The 15,618-nt window shown below is 40.3% G+C and overlaps 1 protein-coding gene across 4 annotated transcripts in view; it reads right to left on the bottom strand.

Moving 5' to 3' along the window:
* LOC140466746 (GTPase KRas) overlaps positions 1–15,618 on the bottom strand; it is a 62,635-nt gene that overhangs the window by 5,049 nt on the left and 41,968 nt on the right. For 2 of the 4 annotated variants that reach the window (XM_072562316.1, XM_072562314.1), the window contains exons 2-4: positions 10,372–10,503; positions 3,497–3,675; positions 2,063–2,222 (exon numbers count right to left, since the gene is read on the bottom strand). In XM_072562316.1, coding sequence (XP_072418417.1) covers positions 2,063–2,222; positions 3,497–3,675; positions 10,372–10,482 — 450 coding nt within the window. In that variant the 5' untranslated portion in view covers positions 10,483–10,503. Of the gene's footprint in view, positions 1–682; positions 804–2,062; positions 2,223–3,496; positions 3,676–10,371; positions 10,504–15,618 lie in introns of all 4 variants that reach the window. The other 2 variants (XM_072562317.1, XM_072562315.1) reach the window with 2 other exon arrangements.

Below are 15,618 nucleotides of genomic sequence, written 5' to 3' on the forward strand. Positions count from 1 at the left end.
GCACCAGAATGCACAAGCATTTATTGAAGAGGTTTCCAAACAAAGTTTGATAAACCAATTCTAAATATGATGACAAGTTTTTGTAGCAATACACCAATGTATATAGAAAGCATGTTATTACATGTCAAGACTTCAAGTGTGTGGAGAAAATATGGAAGCTGGAAATGCCCCTAGGAACAGAGAAGGTTAGAGGGGAGAGTTAACAATGTTCAAATTCAAGAGTATTTCGACAATTCAGAAGAGAGAAACGAGGCAGAGGTTGGATGACGACCAGAAAATATAAAATTTAGATCCTTGGACAAAAAGAACCAGAGGAAGGATGATGAAAAACTTTCCCTTTTCATTGAGTTTTTATAATCTGAGGAAAAAAATGATCAAAATCAGATTCAATAACAACTTTTTAATTTAAAAAAAAATTGTTGAAAAAAATAGCAGGGAACGTGCAGAAAGTGGATTAAGTAGATCATTACAGACATTATTTTCCAAATGGACAGCTCTAACCTTCTATTCCATAATTCCAAATAATTGTAGCAATTTCACTTGGGTGTTGCAATATGAAACAATGTCATATTTTTAAAAAAAAGAGACAAACGCAAGTAATTGGTCTTAAAAGTGTTCCATAATGCTCTCCCCACCCGCCACCCCGAACCACAAGGTCTTATTTCTGAAGCTCACTACTTACCGTTTCACATCACAATACACTTAAAGGGCACACAGCGTGCAGTCTTCTCTTCAGTGTTGATTTTTCTCAACCTATACTGCCGAATCTCACGTACCAGTGTATAAAATGCATCCTCCACTCTCTGCATTGCAAAACACAACTCCTTCAATCATCAGATATAACAGGTACAAAACATGGAGGAACTCAGCAATGATTTGAAATTTACAAAAATCCATGTTCATTTTCTCTCCAAAGAAGGTTAAAATAAAGCTTTGAAGAATACATTTGTATTGATTTATCCCTTGCCCCCAATCAGTAGCAGACAAAGGAGTTGTGATTTTAGCCATGCAGAGATTCAGAAGATTTTTTAAAAAACCACCACCAAAGAATTATGCAGAGTACTAAATTTACAAATCACAAAGCTTCAGGTTTGTTCTCATTGTTTTGTCATAGAAATGGAGACAAGATACTTATAACAGATGTGAATTCAATTATGCAGAGGTTCAAGGAGCAGTGAAAATTGCAGAGGTTAACACAAAACAATTTTGTCCCCATCATTCAGGATACAATGCAGCAATTTCAGAATAAGCACAAACATTTATGGATTAGCATCTTCCAAGATAGAGATCTCAGTACTAGTGAAAAATTTACACAAATCATTGTTTTAAGGCTTTTTGTAACGTGACCTACCTCGATCACATTAACAAAACACTACCACATTACAGAAATGATGAAATGCAGGCAACAGAATCTCTCTATTGTAAAACAGAGTTGCATGAACCTATAATTGTGCAACACATTTTTCATAATACACAATTCACAAATTGTTCTTTCAAACATGTCAAAAATATCAGACACTTCAATGGGTGTTATTAAACAAAGTAAATGGAACATTCATGCTTTGTTCTTGTCAAATGAAAATTTTATCATGTGAAATCTGTCTTTTGGGATGAATTCCTATCAGTTTATTTCATCATTAAGACAACGCAGCCACATACTTTCCTTTCATTAGCTATTTTTCTGATGACTTATTAAGCTGAAGTTGATGAGCTGGGCATTTGTATAAACAGGGCAGCCACCAATTAGTTAAAGCCAGATTGTTTAAATGCCAATTTAAAGTCCCAGCTGTGCATTCAGTCTTGTCTAAGAATGTTGCATTTTTTTTCATAAGGCTAACTTGGGAAAGAGAGAATCATAGAATCCCTACAGTGAGCAAACAGGCCAATGTTGACTCTTGGTATATCACCACCAATGGATGTCACATTAAAAGAAAAAGAACTGTTCAGAACTTTTGCTGACAACCAGTGACCAAAAGCAGATTGATACTGCATGCAGTCTTCAGTTAGATCATGCCTATTCTGTACCACAACTCAGTTCACCTGCATCCACATCAATACTCACCTGTCTCGTTTTTGCCGATGTTTCAATGAAAGGAATTCCGTAACTGCGTGCTAGATCCTGGGCTGGTTTTGTCTCTACTGTCCTCGAGGGCAAATCACATTTATTTCCCACTAGGACCATGGGGACGTCATCAGAATCTTTTACCCGTTTTATCTGTTCTCTATGAAACAGAAAACAAACTTTTACAGTTTTTAATTCAGAAGGATATTAAAATCCACGACATGGAGATGCCGGTATTAGACTGGGGCGGACAAAGTTAAAAATCACAAACACCAGGTTATAGTCCAACAGGTTTAATTGGAAGCACTAGCTTTTGGAACATTGCTCCTTCATCAGGTGGTTGTGGACCTGATGAAGGAGCAGTGCTCCGAAAACTAGTGCTTCCAATTAAACCTGCTGGACTATAACCTGGTGTTGTGAGATTTTTAACATTAAAATCCACACTTCTGCAACATGTTTGAGAGATTGGCAGAGCAATGTTGCATTGGGCACATGCTGTTTCTCAGTCAATGCCAGCATTATGCCTGTTCAGGTCAGGAATAGCACAGCCACATGCAGTGCCCCCAACCCTGCCCAAACAGCTTGCCATGACTCCTGATCACAGGAGAACATTTTCACATTCCATAAATTGTCCATTCTTCTAGTTTCAAAGTCAGGAAAAACCCATTTGGTATGAGTCTCTGCCAAATGTTAGATATTCCTGTGAGAAATGGGCAGAAACTGACCCAACTCACTTCATACAGAACCTATGGATCAGGCAGAGAGAAGTATAGGGATTTTCTTCACATCAATCTGCATTCAATTTGAATTCAGCAGACGCAGACCACATTTCCCAACCTACTGTGCATGCATGCCCTGTAATAATATTATTACTAAGGAAGTGGTATTTCATTAAGAGGAAAAAAAATCTACAGAACTATTATACACCCAGATGTTAGATATCCTAGGCGGCCACTTCACCCATGTTGGTTTGAAATAACTATTCAGTTAATCCAGATATATCTTTCAAATCCAGTAAACTCGTTCTGAAGGGTCGCAGGAATCGAAATATGAACTGTTTCACTCTGCATAGGCGCTGCCAGACCTGCTGGGTTCCTCCAGCAATTTCTGTTCACGTTTCAGATTTTCAGCATCCGCAATTCTTTGTTTTATTCAATAAGTCTATACCATTGTGAATGTTTCCATGCCACGTTTAAAATGCAGATAGATTCTTGTAGACCGCATTTACAAAGTCAGAACCCTTTCCCTTCGTCTCAAATAGTCTGTCACATAATACAGAAGAGGCCCTTTGGCCCATCAAGTCTGTACCAACCTATCTGCACTAATTTCACTTTCCAGCACTTAGTTCAAGTGCTTGACCACCAAATAGTGTGTCATATCAAACAGAGCAGGCAATAGAAAGTGGAAGAACAAGGCTCCCTTTCTAAAACCCACCTATAATGATGAATGTCTTCAAATGATTTAGTGTTATTTATGGCAAAGACACATAGGAAGCCCTCGCCCGTCCTCATGTACTGATCTCTCATTGCACTGTACTCCTCTTGACCTGCTGTGTCGAGAATATCTAAAAGACACGTTTCTCCATCAATTACTACTTGTTTTCTGTAAGAATCCTGAGAACAAACCAGATGAAAGACGAGTTAGAACATTAAGTGCAACTTCCTCATAAAGTAGTAAGCAATATACAATAGTGAAGCATCACTCAAGAACCTGAGGGATCTTAATTAACTTACAATCCAACATTAGGCACATGTTGAGTGTACTCTGGGACTTTGCTATTAGTGAAGAAGAGGTTCAGGATTGGCCAAAAAGCCAATACTTCTGTGCCAGAGCAGGGCAGCTAAGTTATGTCCTCATGTATTTAGAGGACTGGTTAAATACAGTCACTTGTGCAGTTATTTCCAGAACCCAAAAACCAGTCAATATGTAATTTCTATACTTCAGAACAGACATAGAAAATAGAGGATAAAAAAAAGAAAAATACAAAAATATACAAAACAGCATGATAGGTAGCTAAATTTAAACAACCAATTAAAAAAAGGTCAAGGGTCACTTTAGGAAGTGCGTTTTACCCATCTACTCTTAAAAAGTAATATCCTGACTTGCCTGGAAGATGAGAAGAGATTTCACGTGTAAAACTAGCTTTCTAAAATATGTGTGGTAAGCAAGTGTACAAGAGAATTGGTTATAAAATTGAAGCCCATGTAGATTGAATGTAAGACATGGAGGGGACTAAGGCAGTCAGCAGAGGGTTGAAAGTTTAAGCCACACCCAAAGTTTAATCCCAATGCACTCGAGACCGCCAGATGTACCATTAAAATAGCAGTAGTCATTTGGTCATTTTTAATCAGCAGCCTATTTCACCCATTGTCCTAATCAACACCCTTCTCTCAATCAGAACACCAAGGTGTTCACTCATCTCTGCTATGGACTGCAAGACTGTGCGTGCAGTTTGGCTTGAGGGTGTAGTGCCTATTCACATTCTCGATACATAAATTCTTCCTTTATAAAGTTTTAAAAAAGCAAAGAAAGTGATGTTTAGTCAGAGGAAGAATTTGTTTGCCTAGAGGGGTAAGGCAGAAGAGAAGCAAAAAAAAAAAGTGGTGTACTTCAAGGGACCGGATATGGGTCATTCTGCTCATGACCTAATCCAAAGTTACTTGCGTATAAGTACATCATGGTAATAGAACACAATGCAGTGTTACAGCTACAGAGAGGCACCCTGCTTCCTGAAATCTATGACCAGCTCCTTCATTTTGCTGACAGTGAGGGAGAGATTGTTGTCTTTACATCATGCCATTAAGTGGTCTATCTCCTCCTTATGTTCCGTCTCATCGCTGTTTGAGATCCAACCCACTATCATGGTGTCATCAGCAAATTTGTAAATGGAGTTAGAGCTGAGTTTGGTCACACAGTTATGAGTGTATAAGGAGTAGGAGTATACAATCTTCTGGAGCACCAGTGTTGAGATTATTGTGGAGGTGGTGTTATTATCACAAACTCTCATCGATTGCAGTCTATGGGTCAAGAAGTCGAGGATCCAGTTACAGAAGGGGGAGCAGAGACCTTGGTCTCAGAGTTTGGAGAGGAGTTTTGTTGGAATTATGGTGTTGAACGCAGAGCTGAAGTCAATAAATAGGAGTCTGACATAGATGTTCCCCAGGATATGTGTTGGCTCAGGGAGGTCTTGTCTGCCGTGGACCTATTTGTGAGAGTAGGTGAATTGTAGCGGAACAAGGTGATCTGGGAGGCGAGAGTTGTTGTATGCTATTACTAACTTCTTGAAGCATGTCATAATAAATGGAAGTCAGAGTCACCAAGCTGTAGTCATTGAGGTATGTTGCCTAATTTTCCTTTGGCACCAAGATGACAGTGGTCTGCTTGAAGCAGGTGGGAACCTTGCATCATAAAAAGGAAGGTTAAAGATGTCTGCAAATACTGTCACCAGCTGGTCCATGCATGATCTGAGAGCACAGTTGGGGATTCAATCCAGGCCAGTTACTTTCTGTGGGTTCACCCTGATGGCGGCCAATCTGACGTCTGCAGTGGTGACTGTGAGGACAGATGTACCAGAGGCTTTCGGGGCAGGTGACATCATTTCACTGACCTTCTCTTCAAAACAAGCATAGAATGCATTGAGCTCCTCAGGGAGGGATGCATTTTTGTCAGCGATTCTGCTCGACTTCAATTTGTAGCCAGATTGTGTAAGTCTTGTCACAGTCAATGTGTATCTGTGTTGTTAATTTGGGGTTCTAATTTAGTTTGCTATTGTCTCTTGGCAACCCAGATGGCTTTGTGAAGATCATACTTAGATTTCCTGGGTTAGTCAGGGTCACCCACTCTTAAACACCTCAGACCTGGTCTTCAGTAGTGGATCTTCTGGTTTGTCCATTGTTTCTGGTTATGCAACACTCGGATTAACTTCTTTGGCAAACAAACAATCTTCTACACACTTAATGATGAAGCCTTTGACAGCAGTGGCTGCTGATTTTTTGAATATGGACCAGTCCACCCAGTCACATAAGGAGCTTGTCCATCACCTCAGATGGAGCATTGTACTAATTTCTGTAGGGGCTCCTTGCACTTTAGTTTCTGCTTTTAAGCTGGGAGAAGAAGCACAGCATTATGGTCTGATTTACCAAAATGCAGGTGGGGAAAGGAGAGGGAAGCATCTTTGATGCTTGTGTAGCAACGGTTCACATTGTGTTTGGGCGCCTGGTGGGACAAGAGACATGCTGGTGGTATCCTGGTAGCACACTCCTGAGGTTGGCCAGGTTGAAGTCACAATGAACAAGGTCTCAGGGTATTCCATCTCAAGGCTATTTGTAGCAGTGAATATTTCATCAAGTACATTCTTCACTTCCACATGGTGTGGAAGTCCAGCGTTGAGTGATATCAAACATCACTCTAGAAAACATTCTGTACCATTGTCACCCTTAGTGCTTCCTTCAAGTGGTGTTCAACATGGAAGAGTATCCATTCAGGGTGATAGGTGGTTTCCTTGACTATATTTGACCTTATGTCATGAGACCTCACTGCGTCCAACAATGTTGAGGACCCCCAGGACAACTCCCACCCAATTGTAAAGCACAATGTTCCACCTCTAGTGCATCTGCTGGTGGAACAAAACATATTCAGGAATAGAGATGCTGTTGCCTAGGACATTGATTCATACCTTAAAGGCAGTGTCAGGCTGTTACTTGACAAGTCAGTGGGACAGAGTAACAAACTGTTAGCATTCAGGTTCAGCAAGTAATAGGGAGGGCAAACAGATGTTGGCCTTTATTTCAAAGGGAATGGAGTATGAAAGTAGGGAGGTTTTGCTAAAACAATACAAAGGCATTAACCAAACCTCAGCTGAAATACTATGAACAGTAAAATAAAACTATGAAGTGCAGATACTGGAAATCTGACACCCTAATAAAGGGTCAGTGGACCCAAAAGGTTAGCTCTGTATCCTCCAAAGTTTTGCCAGCAACTTCTGTTTTTGTTGTTGTGAACAGTTTGGGGTCTTTTATCTAAGGGAAGATATACTGACATTGGAGACTGTCCAGAGGTTTACTTGGCTTATAGCAGGTCTGGAAGGACTATTTTATGAGGAGAGGCTGAGTAATTTGAGCCTGTACTCATTGGAGTTTAGAAGAATGACAGGCAACCTTATTGAAACATACTACTACTGTATATTCTTAGAGAACTTTACAGGGTTGATGCAGAGAGGTTATTTCCCTTTAAGGGAGAGTCTAGAACCAGAGGGCATAATCTCAGAGTAAGGGAGTTGCACGTTTATGATAGAGATGAGGAGGAATTTCTTCTTTCAGTACAGAATTCTTTAATGCAGAAGGCTGTCAAGGCTGCATGATTAAGTATATTCAAGGCTGAGATTGACAGATGTTTATTCATAAAGGGAATCAAGGGGTTTGTAGAAAAGGCAGAGAAGCTGAGTTTTGGATGATCAGATCAGTCATGATCTTAAATCACAGTGGTGCAGACTTGCACGGCAGAAAGGCTTACCTCTGCTTCTTCATCTCATGGTCAGCTCTTCCAATTTTGGCATAGCCCCGCTGATTTTAGTTAGGAGGACTTTGAAGATTGGCAGAGCTGTGGTGTGCCATAGCCATTTCCAATGCCTTTGGAGGTCAGTTCTGAAGGGTCACTGGACCCGAAACTTTAACTCTAATTTTTCTCCACAGATGCTGCCAGACCAGCTGAGACTTTCCAGCAATTTCTGTTTTTTTTGTTGTTGGGTGGTCTGTTCAGTTTCAGTCCTTTTATCAGACTTTGTAGTAAATAATTACAATGGAATAGTTTCCTAGACAGTTACAAATCAATCACACTAAAGTGGATCTGCAGTCCATGAATCCAGACTAGGTACAGATAGCAGATTTCCTTCCCTAAAAAGGATATTATTGAACCAGATGATTTTATACAACAATGGTTTTATTAATTAATGGATTTTTCTTTTTTAACCAAATTCAAATTTGGTTTCCTTGTTATACATCTCTGTGACTCAGATGGGATTTGACCCACATCCCACCTGAGTCACAGAGATGTACAACAAGGAAACAGACCCTTCAGTCCAATTCATCCATCCTGACGAGAAATCATAAATTAATCTAGTCTCGTTTGCCAGATTTTGGCTCATGTCCCTCTAAACCCTTCCTATTCATATAACCATCCAGATGAGTGGCATCAGTCAAGCACTATCTCCACTTGCTTGCACTTTTAGTATTTTTCATGTTCAGGGACAGACAACTAAAGTGTAGTCACTGTTGTAAAGTGGGAAACAGCAGCCAATTTTCATATGGCATATTGCTATAAACAGCAAAGAGATAACGATCACTATAATTTTTTTGTGTTGTAGATTGAGGGATAAATATTGGTCAAGACATGAAAGAGAGCCATGACAGGTTTTTCAAGACAAACAAACAGGGGTGTTATGTTCAGCCAGTTGCACAAATGGGACCAGTTTAACACCTTAATTGAAAGACTATTATCACTGGTTAACTATAAAACTATATAACAAAAGAACAGGGCTTTGCAAATGCTTCTCCCATCAGGTCTTAGTCCCATGCAATCTAACCTACATAACTCCTCCTGCATATGCACAGTTGTGATTGTTGGTATTGGTACAGTTAATCCTTTAGTCTACACTAATGACTGAACATGACAACAATCTCACCATTGTTACAAGTGGAAATTCTGGGCTGATGTCTTCACGTTACAGTAACATAGTTACTGCACTAGAGGGCTTCAACTGTAGAGTGACTATAAAATAAAACTGCAAAGCTATGCATTATTCCAGTATGTCCCAGTATTTTGACACAGAAGTATGTCCTGCAGGGCAGTGGAATGATCATAGCTGAAAGCCCAGGATGTAACTTAAGTAAACGTAAGAAGTGAAGCATCAAATGGAGCTATGTAACTGTCTAGGGGAACAATGGTTACGCCACAAGAAATAACCAAGAACACAGCTTAAAGAGAAAGAATAATTTTACAAAAGACTTCATTTCATAGTTTCTATTTATTCCAAATGTCCTTCCACTTGCTTAAAGTGGACTTTAGATTTTTATGAGACTGAAAACATTTCACAGCACAGTTTCAAAGTGCAGCAGGGGAATTGGTGTGTGCCTTAGGTCACATTAGACCTCAGCATCTCACCAAAAAAAAAGTGTAAGGTCTTGTCATTCACCATATTGCTGATGGCAGGATCTCAGCATGCACAAATTGCCAATCAGCGTGTGCACTTATCTGATCAAGAGACAGTAAACTTCAAATTGCACTGCATTGGGTGTGAATTGCTTTGGAATGTGGTGAAAGGAACTAGGCAAAATGCAACACTGCTTTTTTTCTCTGCAAATTCATCCTATTAGAATTAGGTTTGTAACTGCTAATGGCTGTGTTATGAATCTGAACAGTCCAGCCCTTCCACAGGTGTTGGAACTGTGTGCTGGGCGGTAACTTTTTTTTTTAAGGAAAACAACATTATACAGTTGACTAACTTGGTTTATGAAGCCAACTGTGTTCGCAGCCCCCTCTACCACTTGCTGAATAGGCAAGGCTTATTGAAGTTATAATGAGTAAACATTGAAATTTATTCAGAACGTTCTCCACAGGTTCCACGTTCTCCTGCAGCTGATCAAGTCCCGTGCTATTCTCTCACTGGGGACCACTTAAGGGACAGGTGCTGAGCTGCATGAATGGCACACAGAAGCACTCAGTCGCCTCTCCTCTGCTCTACTAAAAAAAGGGTTCTTTTGTTTCCAGTTTATGCAAGTGGAAATCTGCCCAGTTAATGCAACTAATGCATCAGCAGCCCCAGCAGCAATGAGGAGATTGAATGAATTCAATCTATGCTGTCAGTCCTGAAATTGCCCAAAAATCACCTGTATATATTTCTTTGAGAACACAGTCTTAACACTATCAATTCAGTGCTTCTTGTTTAATGTGCCTCTGTGTAAGGTGACGCTGGGAATCAATGCACGTGTCTTTCTCTAATCTTCCATAAAGACACTGTTGTTTATCCACGCCATCTATTGCATCGTTTTTGAGTCTTTGTACACTTGCAACCAACTCATCGTTAGAGGTATTTTTGCTGCTCAATTTTTCTCATGGACTTACCTCCTCTGCTTTTGGAAACCCAAGCAGGTCAGATAATTCAGTAAAACTGAAGGCTAGGAGTCCACAATACCATAGCAATAACCATCACTTCAGATACACATTTCATTGCCATTCTGAAATATAACCGTACAGAATTTAAACACAAATGCTAGCCTCTTAAAAAGGAGGGAATAAGAGAAGACAAAACTTACTTCTATCGTGGGATCATACTCATCTACGAAATGGTTCTGAATAAGCTGGATTGTCAGAGCGCTTTTGCCTACGCCACCAGCTCCGACCACCACTAGTTTGTACTCGGTCATCTTTCTTGTTCAGAGACAGACCTGTGGAAGCAGACGGCCATTTTAGCAACACAGGAACAGAAGCAAACATGGCAGTGCAGTGATTCCATTACTTATTTATTCATTCTTTCTTGGGAAGTGGAAACCATCGACATGTGTCACTGATCCTATTTGCCTTTGAACTGCATTGTTTCCTGGGCCATTTCAGAGGGCAGTTAAGAGTCAACCACATTGCTGTGGGTCTGGAGTCATATATAGGCCAGACCTGATAAGGACAGCAAATACCCTATGCTTTAGGGACGTTATTGAACTAAATGGCTTCAATCAACGATCACGGTCATGGAAGTCCATCCACTGAATTCAAATGCCATGGCTGCTGTGGTAGGATTTGGACCGAGAACATTGGCCTGGGTCTCTGGATTATTAATCCAGTCACACTACTACATCACTTCCCATGGACACTTGAACCAGCAAGTTAATGCTCAATCACAAATTTGAATTCAGTTCTTTAAAAAGTAGTCTGGAAATACAAAGTTGGCATCAGTAATAAGGCTGGTGCAAAGTCAAAAACTATTGGTTTATTTGCATTCTTTAGGGAAGGAAACCTGCCTTTCATTCTTGTCTGTGTGTTTCGAGATCCAAAATAACACAATTGTATCACGCATGTACGGCTAAGAGTCTTATCGATCACAGGACGGCTAGAGGTGGGCAATAAATGCTACCAGTGTCAGCCATGCCATGTATTTGGCAAGTATGCAGCAGCACAGTGTCTCAGTGGTTAGCACTGCTGCCTCACAGTACCAGGAACCTGGGTTTCAATCCAGTCTGTCTGTGTGGAGTTTGCACATTCTCCCTGTGTTTGCACGGTTTCCTCAGGGTGCTCCAGTTTCTTGCCCCAATCCAGAGGTGTGCAGGTTAGGTGAATTGGCAATGCTAAATTGCCTTTAGTGTCCAGGGATGTATAGGTTAGGCGAGCTAGCCATGGAAAATAAGGGGTTATGGGGATGATGCTCTGCAGAAGGGTGATGTGGACTCTCTGGGCCAAATGGCCTGCTTCCATGCTGTAGGGATTCTATATACTTTAAGTGTTCTGGATCAGACTAGACCAAACTAGAGCCCCCCCCACCCGACCTACGTATTGTAAGGCAAGCGTAAGATGTTCCAGATGTGATTCGATTGGTCCACCACAAAAGACACACTTTGTTACAACACAGTTAAAATACAAAAGATAAAAAAGAATTAGTATAACCTTAACTCTACTGAAATACTTAACAAAATAATGTATTATTTAACTACTAATCATCAATTGTTTCCATATAGGCAGCATTCCATAAACACACATTTTAGTAAAAATACAATTCAGCAAAACAGCTATGATCCTCATGAGCTGTCTCTCTTCAATTCAGAGGAAACAAACAAACAAAAAAATCTGCCCTTTTGGATTTTTAAGAGGAAGCCTCTCATCTAAGACTTCACTTTAGCAGCTTGCACCTCAAAATTTCAGCTCAGCATCCAACAGAAATCTTCTCAAGCAAACCTAACAACCTTTCTCAGTCTTAGAGCCCTGACCCCACCCAGTCATGATTCTTTTGTCTCGTGAAAAACTAAAGTCCAGGGCTAACTCCAAGCTGTTTACCCACAGTCTGTCTGAAGCAGACATTCAGCCATCAATGTGGCAACACCCTCTGCAAGAGAAACAACACAGAATACATCTCTCTTAAAGGCATAGGTCTCTCACACAAGGACGTTTTTTTGAAAACAAGGTCATTCAGTTCCTTTTGAGACAGCTCTATCATTTAATTAGATATTTGTGATTATATGTACCAAACCCTATGGAATTTGAAAACTCAAATTAGCAGAATACAGTTAGTATTTGTCACCCTAAAATGGTAAAAACTGCAGACTATTACTCAGTAAGTGCTGTTCTGAATCTAGGTTAAAAATCACAACACTAGGTTATAGTCCAAGAGGTTTATTTGGAAGTACAAACTTTCGGAGCACTGCTCCTTAGTCAGATAGCTACTGGGGCATGATGTGTCCTATGATCCTGCCCTACTAGCTACCTGACTAAGGAACAGCAGTCCGAAAGCTTGTACTTCCAAATAAACCTCTTGGACTATAACCTGGTGTTGTGAGATTTTTAACTTTGTCCACCTCAGTCCAAGGCAACAGTGAGGACTGCAGATGCTGGAAACCAGAGTTTAGATCAGAGTGGTGCTGGAAAAGCACAGCAGGTCAGGCAGCATCTGAGGAGCAGGAATAGGATTCCTGATGAAGAGCTTATGCCTGAAACGTTGATTCTCCTGCTCCTTGGATGCTGCCTGACCCGCTGTGCTTTTCAAGCACTACACTCTCGACCCTGACCCCAGTCCAACATTGGCACATCCACATCCTGGATTTAGGTGTCAGCCATGACTGAGCGGTTGTTCTCACCTCAAAAGTGAGGTGCATTCCCACTCCAAAGACTTGAGCTCGTAATTCTATGCAACACTCTCACCAATGCTGCCATACAGATGGGACACCAGGCCAAGGTCCAACCTGCCCTTACAGGTGCAGGCAAAAGATTCCCAGTCTCTATTTTGAAGAGGAGCAGGGATATCCCCACTGCTCTGGTAAATATAGGAACCTTGTCAACAAAAATCAGTATATATAAAGAAATTAATCTGGTCATGACCGTTTGGTGGAAACCTGCAAAGAGCAAATTGGCTGTCTCATTTCCTACGTTACATCAGTGCTTACGTATCAATGGCTACATGTTACTTCAGCATGGCCAGAGGTCAGAAAACGCACTACATAAACACAAGCCGTTGCTTTAACACAAACTCTTTCATCAATGCTGTTACTCAGCAATGAAGGAGTTCAGATTTGTCATACACCTGAGCAGTTGTATTTGAAACAAAAACCAAGTCTATTTCTGTAACACAATAACATCCATGCAAACCATGCCTTTAAAACTCCCACAATGTGTCAATACAGAAGAAATGATTGCGACAGCACTCGTAACAGCCTAATCCATAATCAGTTATTTATGTCACAAAAAGAAAGAAAACTGAATTATTACTCATTTTGACTACCATTTACATTTCCCAGAATGTTTTTGTCACATCTGAAGGTCAGGAGTCTTCACAATTATTTCAGTTTTTAAAGTACAGAGTGTTTTTACTTGGAAAAAGGCTGAACAAGTGCATAAAAATTAGTGGGCACATTTGTGAAATCTTGACAATTCACGTCATTGGTTGAAAGATTGGTATCAGCAGACCGCCCTCTGACCTGATCGTGAGCCAGGCTTCAGTTTTCAATTACCCATCCCCCATTCCCACGCAGAGGCTGAAAGGTTAAGATTTGTAGTTTTGAGAAATAGAAAATTTTTAAAAAACTTCAATGGGAATGATTTTGACCCAAGGTTATACAATTTGGTCAGGATTTGCCCTGTAGCATTTGAAACAGGGTGATGTTATCTTTTTAAAACAGCAAAGCAATGCAGACACACACACACACACACACACACACACACAGATTCAGCGACTTGCTTTTAAAGGCCAAAAGATACACTGCGATGTACAGTTCTATGAGCAAAAGTAAACCACTCAGCATAGTGTCTGCTCTGTCAATGAAATATCGTTGATAGGTTGAAACATTATGTGGTGGATATTTTTTTCAAAAACATGAGATAGTATTAAACCTCTTGTAAAACACAATCAGTGGTCAGATAATTCAAGACAAATTTCAAAAGTTCCATTGAATGGTGCTCAGCAGGTTACGGATGTATAAGTTGCACATGGCTCAGAGTGTAAGCTAAAAGGTTTTAAAATATCTTGTTTCAATGATGAGAGCTTGTACTTCAATGGCAGGAAGGGATGGTATGTGTATCCCTGCCAGTAACCCCAAGTCCTCAGCCCCAATTCCCAGAAAACTACACAAAGTCAAAACCCAGAGGAAGAGGAGATTAATAAACCACACCTAAAAGGAACAGAACTCCACTGAAAATACTTGGGAGTGTCACTGTGACAGATAGTGCTAAAAATAAACATCTGCAGCAGCTCAGTTCATCAGACACCAGAACTTGTTTCACTTTAAACTTGAAATGGGAGAAGGCCATTCAGCTCCAAGTCCTATTCAACAAAAACTTGGCTGATTTGTACCAGATGAAATGAGGAAAGGCAAATGAGGAAATTAAAACAAACCAGTACCCACAAATGATTTTTTTCCTATTCTTGCTCAAATCAGGGTTTGAAAAGATAAACCAGCAACATGGACACGCACATCGACAACAGTGAATTGAGGGTGCGTAAATTAGGTTATTTTATTTTAGATTAGGAATAATCCACGGCACAACATCATGGGCCAAAGGGCCTTTTCTGTGTTGTACCTTTCTATGTTCAATGTCAACAGCCTCGGAGCACAGGTACATAACAAGCTACAAAAAAAATACTTCCCCTCGGTTCGTATTGATAAAAATCAGTCAGTGAGTCATTTACAACATAGAAAGAGGCCACTCATTTAGTTCTCCATAGAGCAATCCAGTCAGTTCCAATCCAATTCTAAATCCTACAACTCTGCAAGTTATGTCCCTTCAATGGCCACCCACTTTCCTTTTGAAACCATTCACCACCTCAGCTGCCACCACCCTTGTAGTCACCAAGTTCCAGGTGATAACCACTCTCAACCAGTTCTTCCTCACACCCCTGCCACATCCCTTGGCTGAAGCCTTAGAACAAGGACTAGGGAAACAAATTTATCAGCTTTTCTTTCTGGACCTCATTTTACTCAGCCATAAATCTCATACACCGCTATCTGATCTCCCTACAATCTCCTTCACTTCAAGCAAAAAAACCCAGCTTCTCCAATCTAACTTTGCAGCTACATTTCCTCACCTGAAACCATTCTGATCAATTTCTGCTGCATCATTTCAGGACAATCATACCCTTCACTGTCTGGTGGGAAGGTTGTCTTTAGTTAAACTCCATTTGAGACATTTGATGAAAATGGTGCAAGTGAACTGTTTGTGACGTTTTCTAGTTGTGTTAGACAGTGTTAGGAGTACAGACTTCGGGTTTTATTTCCAATACCACCTTGAAACAAATAACAATCAATAACATTTCTCAATTAAAACGAGCAAATGTCTGAGATCCCAGTACTTCCCAAAAAAATAAAATT

Source organism: Chiloscyllium punctatum, chromosome 44 (genome assembly GCF_047496795.1).
Source record: "Chiloscyllium punctatum isolate Juve2018m chromosome 44, sChiPun1.3, whole genome shotgun sequence".
NCBI classification, from domain to species: Eukaryota; Metazoa; Chordata; class Chondrichthyes; order Orectolobiformes; family Hemiscylliidae; genus Chiloscyllium; species Chiloscyllium punctatum.